At 29.9% G+C, this 21943-nt stretch overlaps 2 protein-coding genes across 3 annotated transcripts; both read left to right on the top strand.

Moving 5' to 3' along the window:
- Positions 1-430: 430 nt before the first annotated feature.
- On the top strand, positions 431-9519 carry LOC124825283 (protein RAE1). 2 transcript variants are annotated; one of them, XM_088110893.1, is made up of 12 exons: positions 431-648; positions 740-826; positions 938-1015; positions 1155-1348; positions 2264-2405; positions 3978-4058; positions 4714-4842; positions 4942-5019; positions 5465-5536; positions 6217-6254; positions 8795-8875; positions 9166-9519. In XM_088110893.1, exons 1-12 carry the CDS (start codon positions 601-603, stop codon positions 9227-9229), a joined length of 1092 nt encoding a protein of 363 aa, XP_087967019.1. In that variant the 5' UTR covers positions 431-600; the 3' UTR covers positions 9230-9519. The 2 variants fall into 2 exon arrangements, with proteins under 2 accessions (XP_087967019.1, XP_047153825.1); XM_047297869.2 differs by lacking the exon at positions 6217-6254 and having other exon boundaries at positions 433-648.
- Positions 9520-12905: 3386 nt separating this feature from the next.
- LOC124825276 (DNA glycosylase/AP lyase ROS1-like) lies at positions 12906-18317 on the top strand. Its single transcript, XM_088109686.1, has 18 exons — positions 12906-12987; positions 13388-14182; positions 15054-15144; positions 15331-15778; positions 15865-15944; positions 16032-16116; positions 16213-16304; positions 16400-16468; positions 16541-16577; positions 16659-16741; positions 16823-17125; positions 17203-17245; positions 17316-17373; positions 17463-17536; positions 17624-17689; positions 17777-17891; positions 17969-18007; positions 18093-18317. Exons 1-18 carry the CDS (start codon positions 12906-12908, stop codon positions 18206-18208), a joined length of 2676 nt encoding a protein of 891 aa, XP_087965812.1. The 3' UTR covers positions 18209-18317.
- The last annotated feature ends 3626 nt before the right edge of the window (positions 18318-21943 follow it).

Raw genomic sequence — 21943 nt, forward strand, 5'->3', positions numbered from 1 at the left:
TAAATAATAATATTAAAGTTTATATATATATATATAGTATTATTATTATTTGGGTTAAATATGTTTTTAGTCCCTAAACTATTGACCGTTTCTGGTTTTCGTCCCTCTTCCAAAGTAAGGTACAATTTAGTCCTCAATCTTTAAAAAACGTTCGTTTTAGTCGAAAAAACGAACGTTTTGAGGACTAAAAACAAAATTTTGAGGACTAAAACGAACGTTTTTTTAAAGAATGAGGACCAAATTGTACCTTACTTTGGAAGAGGGACGAAAACCAGAAACGGCCAATAGTTTAGGGACTAAAAACATATTTAACCCTTATTATTTTAATTAATATTATTATTATTATTATTCAAGATAAATTGGTGGAATATATAAGATACGACACATGTTATTAAAAAATTATAAAAATCCAACAGTTGAAAACAAGCGAAGCTAAGCCTGTCCCTAAACGGTTTAGGTAAGCACAATGCGCACAATGCTAGTGTGACCCATCTTCATTGAACCCTATGCACCGCAGCACCTTTGCTTTCAGTTCTAATCTTTCACTCTCCTGTCCCACCCCTCAATTTCTCTCTCCTTCCGTGTTATACATTCATCACAATGTCCACCTTCGGAGCCGCAAATACCAATCCCAACAAATCCTTTGAGGTAATAATAATAACAATATTCTCGTACTTCAGCGTTGAATCTGTCACATTCGTTATTCAGTGTTTTTCCCCCTCGAAAATGAAAATTTCAGGTGGCCCAACCGCCCTCTGATTCAATTTCCAGTCTTTCATTCAGTCCCAAGGCCAATTTCCTCGTCGCAACTTCATGGGATAACCAGGTTTCCTCTTCTCAGTCTTTTAGTTTAATTTTTGTTTATTATCAAATATAAAGACATGACAAACAACCCTAAATCGTATTTCTAATTTTCTGTCAATTTCTACTTTGATAGGTTCGTTGTTGGGAGATAACAAGGAATGGGACTGTTGTCTCCAGTACTCCCAAGGCTTCCATTTCTCATGACCAGCCGGTAATGAATTTGAACTCCAAAAATTCCAATAGGTTTTATTAGAAAAAATGGATTATTGTTAATTATTGTTGTTTGGGACTGAAGTGGCATTGGCCATTGGGGGCACCTTTTGATTCTGCTGTTTGTTGTATTTGTGTAGGTTTTGTGTTCTGCTTGGAAGGATGATGGAACAACCGTTTTTTCTGGGGGCTGCGACAAGCAGGTCAAGATGTGGCCACTTACTTCTGGTGGACAACCAATGACTGTTGCCATGCACGATGCACCTGTGAAAGATCTTGCCTGGATACCGGAGATGAATCTTTTAGCTACTGGAAGCTGGGACAAGACCCTGAAGTATGCATCTTGATTATTTTTCTGCATGTTGAAAGTTAGAGGGTTTCTAGTGATGTTGTGTTACTGTAGAAGGATGAAATGTGTCAGTAAGTTGGTACGAAAGAGCATTTTATTTTGTCCACTAAGGTGAAATAAACACGCTTTAAGAGGGGCTCTACATTGAGCTAGCTGAGGTGACATGACAGTTAGTTTGTATTTTAGGTTGGCAGGGGATTAGGAAGCTTATGTCTGCATTGTAGATGGTAGTAGTAAACATTGCCGTTCTTTAGGTTTGGTGTATGAATGGGAAAAAGAGTGTTTTACCTTGAGGAGTTGAGGCCCTTGGTCTTCCTTTTGTCACTCTAAAGTGTACGCCTCTTAATTAAATAAAATTTCTCTCAACAATGATCCTATTGGGGGTTGCTATGCCTAGTTCAGATGAATGTTGCTCAAGCTAGTAGAGAACATTTTTTTTTTTAAAATGTGCAACAATGTAACCCGTATTGTATGTAAATTGCACTAGTTAAATCTAACGCATGCTATACAAATAGAATAACTATGATTTAGAAATGTATATATCAAAATGTTTGGATTCATTTGGAACAGTATCTCCGAATATTGTCACTTTCTGTTTTTTCATGAACTTGCTGAAAGTGAAGTTTAGATATAGTAACCATTTTATGCATCATTACTAAATACTTGGATCTTGGTGTGAGGAGGCTTTTGCAAATTACCATATTTCCTTCTTTTTGTTTTATCATTAAGAAGTTTATTATTATTTATTTGGATAGCATTGAGACACTTGTGTTAAGAACTTCAAGTTGTAAAAAATGAGGTTTTCTGTACTAATCCCTTTTCATGTTACATGTGTGGCGGATTATGTTGAAGTTTTAACTAGTTAGTAAATTATTTTAAACTGCACTTTCCTTATTTTAGGTATTGGGATACAAGGCAACCAAATCCAGTGCATACACAACAACTTCCTGATCGGTGTTATGCAATAACAGTCAAACATCCTCTGATGGTTGTGGGAACCGCAGATAGAAATCTGATTGTCTTCAACTTGCAAAATCCTCAGGTAATCTTTCATTCTTCTTTCTAAATTACTTTTCAGTGTTATTTGTAGGTTTGTATGAAATAGGTTGGCATCGTAGTGTAAATTTTGACTTTTATGCTAAGGATATGAATTTTCGACTAGAAATTCTATTACTGTTGTCTAATTTGAGTAACATGAATGCTAGTGATAGGTTCAGAAGTGCAAGCTTCATTGTGTGATACTGTAATTGATATTTTAGAACAATAAAATAACAGGAAATGAAAGATAATCTGATAGTGGTCTCTTATCAGCCCAAACCCACAGGATCCCCACACTAGAGAATATTCTCAGTGATCTCACTCTTCTCTATAACTGAATCCCGTGCCCACCTCTCCACCTTCCTCTTATTCCTTATAATATAACTAATTGATTACAAATCAAGCCCTGCCAACCATCCCAGCTCAATACCCTTAAGTCTGTTGCTAGTTTTCCTATAGTAGACCCTCCAAATCTTTGGCCTATTTTCCACATTGGACATGAGCTGGCCCAAGTCTCTGTTTCTCAATTGGCCAGTGTGTGATTCTGTTGCATCATGTGAAATGTGCATTATCTGTTTTTGGCACTTCTGCTCCTTGAAAGTCTAATTTTCCTATAGTAGACCCTCCAAATCTTTGGCCTATTTTCCACATTGGGCATGAGGTGGCCCAAGTCTCTGTTTCTTCATTGGCCAGTATATGATTTTGTTGCATCATGTGAAATGTGCATTATCTGTTTGTGGCACTTCTGCTCCTTGCAAGTGTAATGGTTTAGATTTGTACAAGAACTTGCAAAACACAATATTACATTGTTACCACCTTCACCTGTAAAGTGCATGATGCACGATGCACTTAACAGGAACAGGATCATCTGAATTTTACTCAGTATTATCACACCTTAGAAAAGCACTAAAATTAGTTAAATTGTTCTGTACACACTGTTAAAATTTGCTTATTGTTCTCACTATCTTGATAACCAAGTAACCAACACCATAGGAGTATCTCTTTCAGGAGTCAGCAAGAGAAAATATAGAATTTATCTTATAGGCCGTCACAGCAATTGAAGAAAGTTTTGAAAATATAAAATGAACCCATGAAAATGCAACTCATTTGAATATGAATGCCCATATTTAACCATTTTATTTTCCCTTTGTGTTTTTGTGTATACATATACTTATTTATATATCAGGGATGTAACCGGGAGAGGCCCTTTTCCTCGTAATGAGAAGAATAGATATTTCCTTTAGATCTTATAATGCATGGTCAATATTGAAATCCAAAAATCCAGTTTAAAAGATTAGTGACTATCCATGTGTGCCTGAATGACCTAAATTTACTTCTATTCTCGTTAAAAGCATCCTCCACGCGATATGGCCCCTATATGTGTATAGTTATCCAACTCTTCTTGCTATTTTCATATGATTTGTTTGTATACACGTGGTCTATTCTTTTGGGTTTTACACGTATTTAACAAGGAGGAATTAAGAAGCGTTGATTCCATACAATATGAGGAGTTATTGATTTCAATAAATGTCAATGATATTTGTTATTCTTCTAATTTATATTGAAATCTCAACAGACTGAATACAAGAGAATTGTATCTCCACTGAAATATCAGACAAGATGTGTTGCAGCTTTTCCAGATCAACAAGGTTTTTTGGTATGTGTTCAGCTCTCACTTTCATTTAAATACACTAATAAAACTTTTATTGTTTCCTTCTTTAGTTTATTTAATCTCATTACTGCTATGATATGGGGCAATTTGGCACTTGGTTTAGGCTTACACGTTAATGTTTTGAAGATCCCCTACATCTCAAGGATTCAAACCTATGTTGCTTGTATGGAAAATTTCAAGTTTCTAAGATATAAATTTACAAAATATACATATATAAGAAGATATGTATACAAACATGATTAAATTGAAGATATGTATATAAGAAGATATGTATAAATTTAGTATCTAGGTGATTAGACCACTTCGAGACTCCTGAATTTTCTCATTTTCTCTTCACTTTTCCTTTTTCTTCACTTGCCCTCAGTTTGTGTTCTCTTGAACATGTCCATGTTTTCCTTCAACTATAATTGACTTGTATTACATATACAAATATATTTGACTTGTATTACATATACAAATTCAGACATTAATACCGTTTCTGAGTTTAACTAGTCTCCCCTGTCACATCTATGATTTTTTTTTTCCTGCAGTTATTCTTGTTAAATCCTTGCTGTATATTTGTTGAAAATTATTATTTTTTGCTTTAAAAATCTGAACTGCTGGCATTATGGAGTATTGACTATACACTATTTCTCTGTAGGTTGGCTCAATAGAAGGAAGGGTTGGAGTACATCACCTGGATGATGCACAACAAACCAAGAATTTTACTTTTAAATGCCACAGAGAGAACAATGAGATATATTCAGTCAACTCCTTAAATTTCCATCCGGTAGTACACCATATAACATGAAGATTAGTTTAATTTATTTTCAAGCTGTGGATTTAATATTCTTCTATGTAAGATCTGATTTTATGGCTTGGCTTTCAGATACATCACACTTTTGCTACTGCCGGATCTGATGGCGCTTTTAATTTCTGGGACAAGGACAGTAAACAGAGGCTCAAGGTTCCTTCTTTCTTTGATACTCTATTCTTACTTGTCCTTTCATTCTGAAACTGATCTCTGGAATTTCCATAACATACTTATGTTGTTGCTAATTTCTGCATAAAGTAATATTTTTTTCTCCTATTTCATTCATTCATAGTAGAACCTATCTGTATGTATGTCTAAAACACCTGGTAACCAAGATATTACTGTTATTCTCCTTTCAAGCCATTCATTTTTATAGAATTGTATATGTTCCTAATGTATACCACACTGTATTTATACTATTTTACAGAATCAATTATAATAAAAACAATAATTAGGAATTAATCATCCTAATTTCCTAGATTATGTACCTGTTAATGTTTGGCAGGCTATGATTGGATACGTTCATCTTGTATACGTTCAATCCTTTGGAGTATTTGTTTTTATTGTCATATGCTTACAAGACTTTAATGTTTGGCAGGCTATGCAAAGATGTAGTCAACCCATACCTTGCAGTGCATTCAATAATGATGGTTCCATATTTGCTTATGCGGTATGTTCCATTTTCTGTTTTTTCACGAATCATACTTCTTTACTTTTATACAGTTATTATTTTTTTCGCTTTAATTCTCATGACCTTCCATTTGAATAATGTGATGGAATAAAGAATTTTTTTATTAATTGCAATCATTCTAATTACATTTTCAACTCTTTTATTTGTAACAATCACATTCTCAGATTAAAATTAAACCTGCCAGAATAAATGTGTAGATTCTAGGAATATTTTTCCTAATTATTATTGAGATATTAAGATATTTTTTATCCTAATAATCTCCTATTTACAACATTGTTCCTCAAGTTGGTAAATGACTATAGTTCATTTTCAACTCTCCTACAAGATCTTAGAATCTGACCTGAGAAAGTGCCTTAGTGAAGATGGCTGCTAATTGAAGTCTCGTATAGACATGGGTTGTAATCACCGGGCCTCTGTCAATATTATCTTTGATAAAATGCTTGTCAATTTTGATACGTTTGATTTATCATGTTGTACTAGATTACGAGGAATGTTCATGACTGACTTATTATCTACAATACAATTGTATGAGGATGTCAACCTTTGTTTTAAGGTTATATAATATGATCTTCATTTAGAGGCTTTTACACACAGCTTGAGTAAGGACTTGAAATTTAGTTTCCATACTTGAACGAGAATCTTACTTTTTGCTTTTCTAGGTCACTAGACTTTCTCCTAGAAGCATACCATACAAAAGGTAAAATGTTTAGTCAATAACATAGTCTGCATCAGTATATATCTTCTGGGTCGCCACTTTTTCCATTTTAAGCCATTATTTTCGGTTTCATCATGTCATGAATAGAGTAAGTTTACGTCTTTATGAATAAAGCATGATCTCCTTAGCTTTGCTTATATTCTAAGGAACCATGCTCTTGGAGATTGCTAAAGACCACATAAGGCCTTTTTTAGGAGGCATACCTTATTCCTTTTACTATGAGTTTCAAATCCTAGAGGAATCTCTATGTCCACTTCTCTTTCTCAAGCTCCATGAAGAAAGACATTATTCACATCGACTATGTTCATGGCTTGAGTCCTATGTTCACTTTTCATGGCTTATTGGACTAAGGTAGGAATTTCATTGGCATCAATGGTAGCAATAAAGCTTCAATGTTAATTGGAGAGACTGTTAGCACAAACATATGGAGAAATATGATATTTAACACAATCTTTATTCCTTTCTCAATACAATGGTTAAATTCTCAATAACACTTTCCCATTTTACCATTACGTTCAGAGCTCCTCACCCCTGATATTTTTTTCCCCAAAGAATGTCTTCTTCCACATATCAATTGGTTCTATCCCGTTTGTGCGGGTTCCATGACTGAGATCTTGGGCATCCCTGCAAAGGCAATGCAAATATAGTAATTGATAGGAAGGAGAGATCCTCTGCGTCAGGTTTTTTCTCCCCAGAATTGCTGGGCTGACAAAAAAGGATTTTGTCTCATTAAAAGTGAGTTCCATTGTGATAAAGACAAATGACTTGGAGGTTGATAACATTTGTACACATTTTTGTTAGAAGGATAACTAATAAAGACTCATTTAAGAGCTATAGCATTTAATTTATTGCAATTAGGATTATTAGAGTGAACAAGAACAACACAGTCCGACCTAACAAAGTATTCATGACACTAAGGGAGAAGGGGGAACAAAAGACAATAGCGGTTCAGTAAGACTAATGTCACTTAAGACATGAGTGGGTAACATGTTGATGAGATATGTAACGCTTGACACACTTTCTTCCTAGTATGTTTTAGGAACAAATATCTGGAAAATGAGAGCTCTAGCTACTTTTAGGAGATGATGATTATTCCCTTTTGCAGCCCCATTTTGTTAGAGTATTAGCACATGTTAGTTCATGAACAATATCATTAAGGGACAGAAATTTGGAGAATTCATGGTTCATATCTCTAGTACCATTATCGGTCCTAATTTTTATGTTTTTCTCAAATTTATTTTTGACCAGAGAAAAGAAATCAAGACTGGGAATGCCTCGACTTACTTGTCATAACACATGTTCATCTGACATGAATATAGTCGTCTAGTCCTAGAGATGGAATCTAAAATGGGTCTGTAAACGTCATATTGAATTAAATTGAGGGTAAATTGCTCGTTTTATTGCTACTTGGAAAGACGAGCGAAGCTTGAAACTCCTAGCCAACAAGTCTTTGATTCGATTGATTTTCAATCTTTCATCCAAAAACATAGTCCATCAGCCAAGCCCTTTTGACTCTCCTGTTACTCCAGTTTTAGATGCATTGCAACAATTGACAAATGTCAATTGAAATACTGCACATTTTGAGCTTTGGATATTATTTATTGGAATGCAAGAAAATAAACCATTAACAAAAAAAAACTAGTTCTGGTGAAATGATGGATATATTAGGTATATATGACGTGTATCATGAGTTTTTATTTATTTAGTACAATTTTATTGCATGAGGTTGTAAACTTCAAGCATGTGTTATACAAAAAAGGCCATTTTCATCGTGGCAAGTTCTTGAAAGACACAATACAAAGATAAACGAATACTGAACAGTTCAAGTCTTTTTTGTTAGTTTTTGTACAGATAAGATTATTTGTCAATTGTGGGACATATAAAACGCCATTTAATTCAAGAGATGATTCTAACAATATACTCCCGGATCCACACATGGGTATGATCTATTATCATTTGCAGTTGTAATGAGTTCACTATTCATTTTAATGTATGAATAGGAAACAAGGAAACAAAGTCATGTGATTAGTTGCTTTTAACTCAAGAATCCAAACACCCTATGACACATGCCCAATTGTAAGTCATGTGATTATTTGCTATTAACTCAAGAATCCAAACACCCTATGACAGATGCCCAATTGTATTGAAGGAATGGACAAGGTACATGATCGAGAGGACTTATTAATTGTTTCAATCATTTTCTTCAATAGTGTTATCGATATTGGATAACGGAAAATATCGGAGACCCATAAATTCTTGATAAAGTTATAACGGATACCATTTGGGTTATAAGCCGACAGTGGCATGCGGTGGTGTGTATAATCTGATTGAGATGCATGTTTTGGCTATATAATTGAAGTCTTTGTCTTGTTTGCTTTCGCTCGTATGGCACACATTTCATTCGTCAACTTCATGAACTTGCTTGGAAAATAAAGTATAAAGTTAGCTTGTTTTTGTTGACATACAAACGTGAACCATCCTTTAATTTTCTTTGGTTCTGAAACCTTCATTCATTTATTTAGGTTTGTTATGATTGGAGCAAGGGTGCAGAAAATCACAATCCAGCTACAGCGAAGAACTACATTTATTTGCACTTACCACAGGTAGGCCTATGCATACGTGCACATGCATGCTTGAGTTGTATGATCTTTCCATGAACATATTTAACAACTCAATGGATGTATGAGACTGAATGAATGTAAAATAGTGAAACAGAATGAAACAATTGTTATTCTTTCACTTGGAATATGATTAAACAATGATCAACTCGCTTTTAAGAGGGATACCCCATTTAAGTTGAGGGATGCTTCATTCGTGTCCTGTAAATATTAACTATCGTTTATTTCAAAATTTTTTCCCATTTTAAGACTAACCTTGTTTCTCATGTGAACAGGAGTCTGAGGTTAAAGGTAAGCCACGAGCTGGAGCCACGGGAAGAAAGTGAAGTTTCATGCTAAAGGGCCATTTCGTTTTGGCACTCACGGTGATTTAGTGATTTAGTAGAACCAGCTAAACTGAGAAAATTCATACTTTGATTTTTTTAATCTGAAATTTTCCTAGGATAGCCCATTTTTCTACCCTATCGGTGTACTTTATTATGATTTAGGTTAGGCAGTTTCAGATGAAGCTGATATATGTTTTACACTTTATGGTAGATAAGTTTTGTAGGAGGTTCATTTCTCCATCCCTTTGACATCATCCTCAATGAGAACTGTATTTTGACGTGCATTGCACATATTATTTTCAATTATTAGTAATTGCGTTTTAATTTTTTTTTTAATTCAACTTAGGACTGAAGATATTGAAAATAGCAGATTAATAAATATTAGGTGTTAAGAAAATTTTCAAAAATTGTTGAATAAAATTCTTCAAATTATTTTTATTAAAATTAAAAAAAAAAAGCTTGTCTAACCTTTATTTTACTTTATTATTTTATAACTGTACATCGAGAAACTTATTTAAAAAGTGATTTAAAAAGTATTAATTCCAATTAAGTGGGTGTTGCTCCCTCCACCACTACACCTTTTTCCCTCCATCTCTCCAATTTTTTTTAATTCCAATTATATCCTCAAATTAAAATTTTTTACTTATACTATTTTAATTTATTTCAAACCTAGTTTTCCTACTTTACTCTCAGCACTCAATCTTTCGATCTCTCAATTCCGTTTAACAATTTGTTTTCAGTTTTACTCTACAACTCCATTTGTCTTTTTCGTTTCATTTCTCCTTATCTGTTTCTTTCTTCTTCATTTTCCTTACATTATTAAAATACATTAAAAATATATTCAAAAATAATAAATCAAAACATTTAAATTAAATTATTAAAATATTTCTAAAATAAAGAATAAACTAATAAAACAAACCCTAAAATTAAAAACGTAGGTGACATCCTTCAACGGATGTCAACATCCTTCAAAGGATGTCAACATCCTTCAAAGGATGTCAACATCCTTCAAAGGATGTCAACATCCGTTTAAGGAAAAAACGGATCCGTTTTTTCCTTAAACGGATGTTGACATCCGTTGAATCCTTTAACGGATGTTGACATCCGTTGAAGGATGTTGACATCCATTGAAGGATTTTGACATCCGTTGAAGGATGTCACATCTGTTTAAAGGTTACGTTTTTTATTTTAGAGTTTTATTTGAAGGTTTATTCGATTACGCACCTTGAGGAAGTAACACACGCACTGCACCACTCCACACATTGCACCACGAGAGCGACACTGCACCACGAGAGGCAGACTGCTTGATAATTCTTTCCACCACCATCAACCTTTACAACTTGTAGTATCTCACACCGACAAAAGAAAGAGAGGAAGAAATATAATGTTAAAATAAAAGAAAAATATTTTACTTATATACGAAGGACTGAAATAAGTTATTAGTAAAATAGGTTGTGAATGGGTAAAATTAAAAAATAATCCTAAAAAAAAATTTACTTAGGGGCAAAATAGTAAATGGGAAGTGGAGGGAGAAAGGTGTGGTGGTGGAGGGAGCAACACCCCAATTAAGTATCTAATGTGGGCCGGTATTTTTTTATCACCACTTGCAAACGTGGTATATAATGAATTGAATATGATGGGTTCAACAAGGCTTAATTTAATTAAGAGTTAATTAATTTACATCATTCATTGACATGTATCTAATGGAGTATTTTACTTTGAAATTAGTTTGTATTTTTTGACCTTTTATTAATGTTTAAAACTAAATACATGAATTTGATTTTAATTCAATATTCAAAATTAATATAATATTGTCTAAAAATAATATATATTTACTTAAAATATAAATACTAGGAAAGCCTTGACCTATTTTCATTTCATAAAAATGTTTCATTTAGTATATATGAACTATGTTTACAAGTTTTTATGAAGTTAATTAATAAATTTCTCATTTAATAGTAATTTTATCTGTTGTTTCTTTAGTTCCGTATCAACATATTTTCTACCACTGGTATACACATAACACGCAGCTTCATCACTGATATTCTTTAAAACTTTATGAGTTGAGATCAATTCCAATCCATCAGAATCTAGAAGCACCACCTTCTGCTGTGATTGGTAGTCACAGACTAAGTTTAATAATTTTTCTGAATTTTTATAATCAATTCATAACTTGCATTAATAGAAATTTACTTGAATTTTCATTTTCCAAATTCAAAAAATAATTTTAGAAATAATTGTTTCGGTATCCAATAGTATAACTGTATTTAAAAATTCAGATGAAAAATAATTTAAACATCTACCTTTTAAAATAATATGAATATGAATAATTTGGATTTTTTATACTCTGACTGAATTTTTTTTTATCAAAGGTTATATTTCATATATAAAATATCTCACTAATAATAAAAAAATGTCATTTTAATAGAAAAATCATTTGTTGATTTCAAAAGAGATATAGAAATCCTATAATATTTATCAGTTTTAAAATTTGTTTGATACAATAATTAAAATATCTAAATTTATTCTTCAATTTAAGTTTTATTGTTTTAAAAAAAATATCAGTATTTCTCTTAAAGAAAAGATCAAAACATTGGAAATAATAATGATTTTTGTACTTTTATTCTAATGAGAATAAAAACAACCTTTATCTTATTATTTTATTTTTAAATTGTTTAAATATTATTTTCTTAACAAACTAATTTATTTAACAAGAATTTAAATATAAAAATAAGTTATATAAATTTAATATTTTTAATAATTATTAACTAAGGAACATCAGAAAAAAAAATTAACAATATATAACAACGTACAAATCATTCACCACGTAAAAAAAATAATAATTAGTTAGACACATCCAATTTTTTCGAAACAGTAAAATATATGTTTAAGCCTTTAAACAACTACCTTCTAAATACAATTAATTTTTATACATGTTTCAATCAATTTATCTTTTTATATTTTTACATTCAATAAGCGAATAGGACCAATTAAATTTTCAAATAGTTTATTTTTTTCCATAAATTTTTAATTGAAATATTTAATAATAAATAAAATTATTTTTTAATTTTATAAAATGCAAACATATAATCATATCAATGTCTATTTTGTCTAGTTCTAAATGAGAGAAATGAGCTGTGCTACCTAAAGTCATTATACCACCTAAGACACATAGAGTTACTTATATAACCGGTTAGATATCACTTTAAATATAGAATAAACATTATTAATTTTTATTAAGATTATAATAAAAAGAAATATATTAATAATAATTCATAATTATTATCATATTCCAAAAGATACAAGTTATAATTATAATATTAAATACTAAAATTTAAACTGAAATATTATGGTTTTAATAAATTCTCATATCTATCTTTCAATCAAACAAAAATAAAAACCGGCATTAATTTAAAGTCTTGTATCACTAAAACTAAATTTAAATTAATAATTAATAATTGATATAATATTAGAAAAAACACAAAATATAGTTATTATAATATTAGAATATTAAGAAAATATAGAATACCAATTTGTTTAAAAAAATATAAATTAAAAATAAATATTAGTATTATAATCTTAACTGACTTTCAAATTCGGAGATAAACAAGTGACATCAAATCTTAAGGTTTTATCTTTGTTTCTACCACACTATTCCACTCCAAAATCATCCATACTTAGAACATATGATGAAGAATGTTGAAAACAAAGATGCATCCAATTCTGAGACTTTTGCAAAGTCCAAACTCCATATGGAACATGATGTCAGAGGTACTGTTGCTCAATTCTTAATTTTTCATGGTTTAACTATAAATTGTATTCTTTTATAAAGATGTGGAAGGTGAGAAATTTAGGTGTTTACATTGCTTTTGTAATTGGTCATATCATTTTGGCATATTAGCTGAATATATATTTACAAGTTTGAGCTTAAAATGAAGTTATCTGCATTTTTTAATAGCTTTTTATGGATTTTGCGGTACTCCAATATGGTTTTTAAAGGAACAGCGCATGCTTTGCTTTGTGGTGATTTGGTTTAATGAACATAATTGTGCAGAATTGTGCTTCCCATGATCATTGATAAACGGTTTTACCTTTATAAAAATCTCTCATTTCTATATATAAGCTTAAAAATACTTATTTTAATGTTTTAACTCTTTTTTTTTCTACCCAGATGAATTTGGTTTACCTTCTTTTTCAAAGAAGAGAAAGAAGAGGGAAGATACTAATGATCAATTGCCCAGCAAAGGTAAAAAGAAGGTGTTTCGACCTAAATTGGTGTCTCAAATACCTAAAAGAAGAAAAAAATCTCAAGTCAAAAGTAAGACTCCAAAACCTTCAACCCCGGAACAAAGAGAAAATAACATAAGAAGGGGTGGTTCTTGCGAGAGGCAGTTGTTCGATGAAGATTCTTCAAATGCTAGCAACGAAATAGGCATTCAACACAATTCAGTGCAAAGTTATCACAAAATGTCATCTTTATCAGGTTTATGTCTACTAAAAGAGAAACAGATTGGATCAGAATTTCCATTCTTGTTCAAGAAAAAGAGAGTCCTTAAAAGAAGATTGCATTTGCTAAAATTTTTGACCCCTGTTGAAAAAAGGAGATCAAAGTGGTTCACTAGAAAGAGAAGACAAAAGGTAGATTTCAGTGTAGATGATAGCAATTTCAAGAATAAGATGCTGATAAATAGAATCAAGAAATTTTCTTCTTTGATGAAAAAAGGTAAAAGTAAAAAGATCAATGAGCTTGATAACTGCAAAGACTCTGGAAAATTGGTTCTTTACAAAAAGTCAGCTTTAAATGATAGTTTACTTGATGAGGAAACATCAAGAGTGTGGAACTTGCTGAAGCAGGAAAAAGGGCATGATGAGAATGATGAGATGAAGAGAAAATATTGGGAAAACATCAGAAAAATATATCAATGCAAGGTTGAATCATTCATAGATCACATGCATTTCATTCAAGGTTTGTTTTTGTTTTTGTTTTTTGGTTTCATAGTTATCCAAATATTTTTTATTCATTTTATTAAATTAACTGGAAATCTGAGAGAATCCTTTTAATTTTAATTAATTAGATATCAATTGTCATGAGTTCTATTTTCATGGACAACTAAAGTATCCGTTTAGAATAGAGAGTCATCCCTGTCAAATTGAGTTTGTTTAAAACTAAGCTAAAATAATAGAAATTAAACATGTTATTTAACAAACTCTCAGTTCATAAGGAAACATAACATGTTTTAGCTGTGTTAACTATTTATTGTTAGTGAAGATTAACTTTTATAGAAACAGAACCTTACCGACTATAGTCTTCAAAATATCTAGAAGAATTCATGTATTTTTCTAAAACATGTTCTACAGGTAATCTTTTGAATAATATTTTAGTGTCTACCATTAAAACATTTATTTTGTTATTAAAACATTATTGGCTTAATAATTACTATCTTAATTGAGAGTTACTTTTAATATTAACATAGAATATGTGTGTAAGGTATTAATTTTGTAGTCGGACTATATTGGTAAAGTATTACAATTGATAAACTTTTTGTTTACTTTTTATTCAAAATTTTAATTTTGTTACACTATATATTAAGAAGCTATAATTTATACCAATTATTTTATGGAATCGTGTTATCCAAATTCAAAATATAATATTATTATGTTTCTCTCTATGTGAGAAAAAAATATTACCCATAATAAATTTATAAAATGGAAAAATTTTGTTATTTATGTATTATTTTATTATTGTTTTGCATATGGAGTTTTTTTTTTGCGTTATTAATGATAGCAAATTTGATACTGTTTTTATTTTTTTTATTTGGTTGGTGATAACTTGACAGGAGATAGACGTTTTCTACCATGGAAAGGTTCAGTTTTGGATTCTGTGGTAGGAGTCTTCTTAACACAAAATGTGGCTGACTATTTATCAAGGTAAAGTTAATTATTTTTTGTTTAATGTATGCGTTTGTCTAAGAAATTTATTATACGAACAAGAATAATTTTATGTTTTCATTTTATTATAAAATGTTTATGAAATATATAATTTTTTAAACAAACCCATTTAAATCCTTGATTTCAAATTGCTTATTTATTGTTTACTTATGATATTTCGTGAAGCTCCGCGTTCATGTCACTTGCTTCAAAGTTTTCTTTAGAGAAAAAAGAAAGGAATCTGGAAAAAGAAGAAAAAAAAGATGAAAAAGAAGAAAAAGAAGATGAAAAAGAAAACAAAGAAGATGAAAAAGAAAACAAAGAAGATGAAGATAAAAATGAGTCAAGTTCTATCAAAATTGATGATAAAGGAACAACTAATGGAAGAAGTGAAGAGACAAACGTTGTTGATGAGAAAAAGTCAAAGGGAAAGAAAACAAAAGAAGAAGAAGAAGAGATGAGAAAAAAGAGAAAATATTGGGATTTATTAAGAAAAATATATACTAAAAATTATCGAAGTGAAGATTATATGGATTCTGTGGATTGGGAAGCAGTGAGAGTTGCAAAACCAAGAGAAGTTGCACAAACTATAGCAGCTCGAGGTCAGCATAATATCATCGGAGAAAGAATACAGGTATATCACCTTTTTTTCTTATTATTTTATTTAATTTCATTCTCTTATTAATAAAATAATCATTTTGTTATAAATTATTTTTACAGGATTTACTTAAGAGTTTGATGGAATCCAACGGAAGCCTAGACTTGGAATGGTTAAGATATGCTCCACCAAAACACGTAAAGTAAGTTTAAAACACTTATTTCATTTCTTAAAAATTTATTTATGATTATGACTTTATTAATTATAAACATAATCACTGTTGTTATAGAGAATATCTGTTGGCCATAGGAGGATTGGGATTAAAGAGTGTTGAGTGCATTAGACTTTTAGCCCTCCATCACACTGCTTTTCCGGTAATTCTTTTTATTAAATACAAATTAATTATTTTTAAATTGTATATAAAAAATGTTTGTGTATATAACATAATTGTTTTTTTTGTTAATATTAAGGTGGACATAAATGTTGCAAGAATTGTTGTCCGTTTAGGTTGGGTTCCCATCCAACCATTGCCAGAATATATTCAAATACATAATTTAGAGGTGTAAGTTTCCATCATTCAATTTTTATTAATTTATGGATATTTATTAGCCTATTTATTAATTACTTTAATTTAACTTTTTTTTTTTTAATGTATAGGTTTCCTGATTCAGATAAAATTCAACAATACCTTTGGCCTCGGTTATGCACACTTGATCCGCCTCAATTGTAAGGATGATCTACACATCTTAAATTAATTATTTTTTATTATTTTTCATCTAATGATATTACTTTTAACAGGTATGAATTGCATTATCAACTTATAACTTTTGGAAAGGTAAATATGATTATTATATTATAGTTTTAGATTTTTTATTTTATTTATAAGAGTCACGTGATCATTTAAAATTATTTTCAGGTCTTCTGCACAAAACAAAAGCCAAATTGTAATGCTTGTCCATTGAAAAGTGATTGTAAATATTTTGCAAGTGCTTTTTCGAGGTAAGAATTTCATTTTATATAAATTCTAATACATAAGTGTACATTTATTTATTCTAATTCAATAATATTGTACTTATATAGAGAAAAATTAGCCTTGCCGGAATCAAAGCCAGATTACGAAGATAAAACAGTATCAAAATTTGCTTTACCTGAACCAACATGTCTGATTTATGAGCCAAAAAGATGTGAACCTACCATTGAGCTTCCAACATCACCAGAACATGTAGATGATTGTAAAGACATTGAAGACATTTCAAAAGATTATTATAATTCAGAATCTAAGGAAGATATCAGTCTATCCAAAGCTATAATTACATCTTATGCAGATCATATTCCTATGCAAAAAATGAAGGATGTTAGTCGTCTAAAAACAGAGCGTTTAGTGTAAGTTTCTCATTCAATTTAAATATTATATTTTAAAAAAAATGTTATCTGATATTTTGTTTTTAATTTTCTTGTAGTTATGTTCTTCCAGATAATCATCCTCTGTTGTCCGCGATGCAGGTTTGTTCTTTTATTTTAAAAATAAAATATTTTTCATATATGTTTTTAACACAAAAGAATATATATGCAGTGTGAACAAAGGCAAACAGATGATCCTTGCCCTTATCTCCTAATAGTATGGGATAGAGGTATATTATTATGACGTAAAATTATTTATTATATTATAAAACATTTATTTTATAGTAAAATGTTAATTTTATACTTTATGTTTATTCAGGTGAATTAGAAGATTCATGTGAATCAAATTTGGACGAGGAAGCAAATACACTTACTATTCCTGCAACTCTTTTGGTAATTAAATTTAAGATTTCAAAAAAATAAATAAATTGTATTCAATAATTAATAATTTATAATTAATAATTAATAATTTATAAACAGATACCATGTCGAAGTGCTATGAGGAGTCGTTTTCCACTTAATGGGACGTATTTCCAAGTTAACGAAGTAAGTATTGTTGAAATGTTTTAAAATTTAGGTTAGTTTTTGTAATATTTATGCTAATTTTTTTCATTTTTGTTAATTATGTTTAAGGTGTTTGTTGATTATGCTTCAATGATACATCCTATCAATGTACCAAGAAAGTGGTTATGGAACTTAGATCAACGAATAGTTTATATTGGGACGACTGTTTCATCAATCATGCGAGGTAACCAAATTCATTAAATTAATATATGATTATAAATACTATACTGTTTGTGATAAAATATATATATTGTTTTATAGGTTTGTCTCTGGGTCAAATTCAAGATTGTTTTTGGAATGGTAAGAAACTATTTAATTATTACTTATTAATATGTTAAATATAACTATAAAATTATATATTGTTAAAAATATATGAATTTTGCAGGTTTTGTTTGTGTGAGAGCATTTGATGTGAAGACCAGAGCACCTAGACCTATATCTGAGATGTTACATCGCAACACAACCGCTAAACTTAGAAAAGGTAAAGGAACAAAAAAATAATTTTTTTTTGTATAATTGAGAAAACTTTTAATATATATAGTTGGATGATTTATTATATTGGAATATATGTATAGTGTAATACAGCATTAATTTGATATTTTAGATGTTTTCATTTACAATTTTTAAATTATAAAAGTATTTGTAATACGAAAGAATAACTTAATTAATTACTCTTATATTTGTGTATTTATAGAAATTATAGATTAAAAATCAATTAATATAAAGTATAATATTAATTAAGTGTTTGTATCATTGAATTAATATTTTTAAATTAAATTGTAAAAGATTATATTTAATTAAGTTAAATAATTATTATGAAATAAAATATTATATATTGTTATACATCTAATTTTATTTTCTAATCGTACTATATTTTATAGTTTCCAATTTTTATAGTTTAAAGTTATATGGATGAAAAATTGAAAAAGATTTGTATAATAATTAAAAAGAGTTAAAGGATAATAAGGTTGTTCAACAAAAATAAATAATTTTAATAAATTTTTAAGAAAATAAATTTCGAATTAAGGTTACATATATAGTCAGATTTTTGTTATTTTGAAAAAGAATAATAATAAAATAAAATAAAAGTCAAAAATGGATATTGAAATTCAGTTTATTTACTTGTGAAATGATTGTTGTGTGTTTAATGAATAGAAAACATTTATTAAATAAACTACATATGCCCAAGTATCATGGTTGAAGATGTTTGAAGTAAATTTTCATATGTTATTATTTTAAAATTTATTCCAATGTTTTGTCTTGTAGTTTAATGGATTTTTTTAAATGTATTTCTGTTTTAATTAATGAACTTGTTATAATTGATTATAAGGGAGATGATTGTTGACAAGGGATCATTCATGTTCGATTACAATAAACCTCTGTGTAATTAGTCAATATTTAAGACAATAACCCATAAATCCTTTCAATTTTAAATCATTTAAATTGTAAATGTTTTTTTAAGTTTTTCTTATATATCTTTACAAGATAGTTCTTTATCAAATACACAGAAATTCTGAGTCAAGAAAAAAACAAAGAAATATAAAGTGAAAATAAAAAAATAAGATAAGAAAATACAAGAACACAACCTTAAAATTGAAGAAGAAAGAGTAATTATATTGAAGATTAATAGAAGAAGATATCTAAAATAAGAATACAGAGAGTTTTACACTTTTGAGACACTTAAAATTCTTACCAATCTATTTGATATTCAAAATACATGACGCCTTCCTACAAGGTAAAGAAAATCAAACACTCATTTATCTTTGAAACTCTTTTAGATATTTACTTTTGACATATTAAAAGTTTCAACTTTATTAGAGAAATAATTTTTTTATAAAATCAAAATTTAAGCATATTAATTTTATAAAACAACAAATATATTTAAGTTTGTCTTTATATTTTTCAAAAATTATTTTATTATTCAAATCATTTTAGTATATTTAAAATTAAATTAAAGTTTAAATGCATGTTTTTGCACATAAGTAATTTCTACCCTTAAAAGTAAATTTATCTGAGTAATTTAATTTTACAAATATTTTTATTTTTACTTTTATAGTGAGACGATTAGATTTAAATAAATGTAACTTTTAAGATATAAAAATTACAAAATAACTACTCATTTCCTTTTTCAACTATTATTAAACTTTACCAAACAAAACCTAAAATGTGGAAATCTCGTTGAAGAATAAAAGGATGACGAATGCAATCAAAAAGTGATAAATATCACGCAGTTGAAGAGTTCAATATGATATTTGCAAGGCATTTGCACTTTTTCTTCTGGCAAAGATGGTTCACCAAAACACCAGGTGAAAGGAATAATGTTTGAACTTCTTTAGCATATTTCCTGAGACATTTGGAATACGCAACTAACAACTATAACGCGTTTTATTTCAAATAAGTATAGAGATATTTGTCCAAATTAAGTATTAAATTGTACTTTGATTTTTATTAACAAAAAGAAATACTGTGTAACACTAGAGTAATACCTGGGAGTCATTAAAACGCCATAAAAAACTTTAAATAAACTTAAAAAACCTTGTTGCAACACTGTCAAAATCCTCAAAAGCATAAATTGAATATATTTAACAAATCCAAATGTTAATATTTACAAAACCAAATACTAAAATTCAATGTAAACCAATACATAAATTCTTAAAATTATTTTCCTAAAAAATATATTTCATATGGAATCCCAGATAACAATTCCCCTCTCCGAAGCATCTAATCAGCACTTGAAATATCTGCATGTGTTCTCGTAGAACATAAATGTTATATAAACATCGGCACACGCACACACAAACAAGTATGGATGAGTGATCACAATAAACATCAAAACACCAATATAATATTTATATCTCAATTGTTAAGACCTTACCATAATCCTATTACATCAAATAATATCAATACACAGTAAGACTATAATAAACGATACATTAACAAACAATACACTCCCTTGAAAGGAATCATGATCAACCCATTAGCTCCACAAAACATGTCCATTAAAAGCAATTCGCGTCAATACCAATCATCTCTATAAATTTATGTCAACTTCCATACTTCACCGTACCATTCCTATTTACCAAAATAGGACAATTAAAGTGGTCCTCCGCCGCATCTTGGGACCTGTCTCTGTTGCTCCTCAAAGCTTATGAGTAAACACTCCAAGTCGCTCCCATGCACTAAACTCAACATGAGCCAAGACCTACGGGTGAGACATTTATTCCTTTGTACCCCTTGAAAGAGAAAATGATAGAACTCGAATCTCAGTCTCTTCTAGTGACCCTCATGGACAAAGTGACTCATCTCTTCCACCTACTCTTAAAAAACAAAGAGATCCACCTTTCTATCCCTCAAATGTGACTACCTTTCTACCGTGTGGCTGGTTCAACACCATGACTCTCTCAATAAACTAAATAATGATCATGAAAATCATTACCACACAACTCATAACCCATCCTCTTCCACTGCCTCGCACAAACGAAAGAGGACATCTTCTCACTGTGTCGCACAAGCAAAAGAGAACCCTCAAATTCATCAAGTATTACCAAACTTCACCACCAATCACTCTTTGCTCTTATGCAACGAGAAAAGTAACACTCAAGGTATCTCAGGGTTCTAACCTCAATCACTATGACACATTGACTGACACAACTTCAACCTTGCCCACAGCCACTATTCTTGACCACAATCACTAATCACACATAACCACACAAATCGAGGTATTCAAGAGCATCAAGTATATCACACAAATTAGGAGTATTAAAAATACCCAACCCCGCATACAACTCCAAAGTATGTATGAATAGTACGATAGCAGTTTAAAAAGATCAAATCCACAACAAGCCAGCGGCATAATCTATTCAAACCAAAGTAATGAAACACCACTTATTACCAACGAGTGCATATAACTTCACCAACAAGTTGGGTTTCATACATTAGAAGACAACACTATCAAATAATAACAAGGTACCCCATGACGTTACCACATCAAAACCATTTATAAATCTTATATGATATGGGGGAAATCCTTAAATTATTATCAACCAAATTCAAGTACTAATGTCACGAACCAGCTATAGGAATCCTGCTGCCGAAGCACACAAAACAGCACATACAACCTCATAGTAGTTTGAAATCAATTAATAAAATGCAGCCAATTATAGTCATGGGAAAAACAGCAGCTAGCTACAACATTTCTGCTGCCTAAAGCACACAACCAGTGTCAGAACTCCCATG

This window comes from Vigna umbellata, chromosome 3 (genome assembly GCF_029865625.1).
Source record: "Vigna umbellata cultivar VRB3 chromosome 3, Vumbellata_1.0, whole genome shotgun sequence".
In the NCBI taxonomy this organism is placed as follows: Eukaryota; Viridiplantae; Streptophyta; class Magnoliopsida; order Fabales; family Fabaceae; genus Vigna; species Vigna umbellata.

What these genes read in the sequence shown, in the direction of transcription:
- LOC124825283 (XM_088110893.1), top strand. Translation starts at nt 601, where the DNA reads ATGTCCACCTTCGGAGCCGCAAATACCAATCCCAACAAATCCTTTGAG. An exon ending in CCATTTCTCATGACCAGCCG is followed by an intron (nt 1,016 to 1,154) that starts GTAATGAATTTG and finishes GTATTTGTGTAG; the next exon opens with GTTTTGTGTTCTGCTTGGAA. An exon ending in AGAAGCATACCATACAAAAG is followed by an intron (nt 6,255 to 8,794) that starts GTAAAATGTTTA and finishes TCATTTATTTAG; the next exon opens with GTTTGTTATGATTGGAGCAA.
- LOC124825276 (XM_088109686.1), top strand. Translation starts at nt 12,906, where the DNA reads ATGAAGAATGTTGAAAACAAAGATGCATCCAATTCTGAGACTTTTGCA. An exon ending in CGTATTTCCAAGTTAACGAA is followed by an intron (nt 17,690 to 17,776) that starts GTAAGTATTGTT and finishes ATTATGTTTAAG; the next exon opens with GTGTTTGTTGATTATGCTTC. An exon ending in TCAAGATTGTTTTTGGAATG is followed by an intron (nt 18,008 to 18,092) that starts GTAAGAAACTAT and finishes TGAATTTTGCAG; the next exon opens with GTTTTGTTTGTGTGAGAGCA.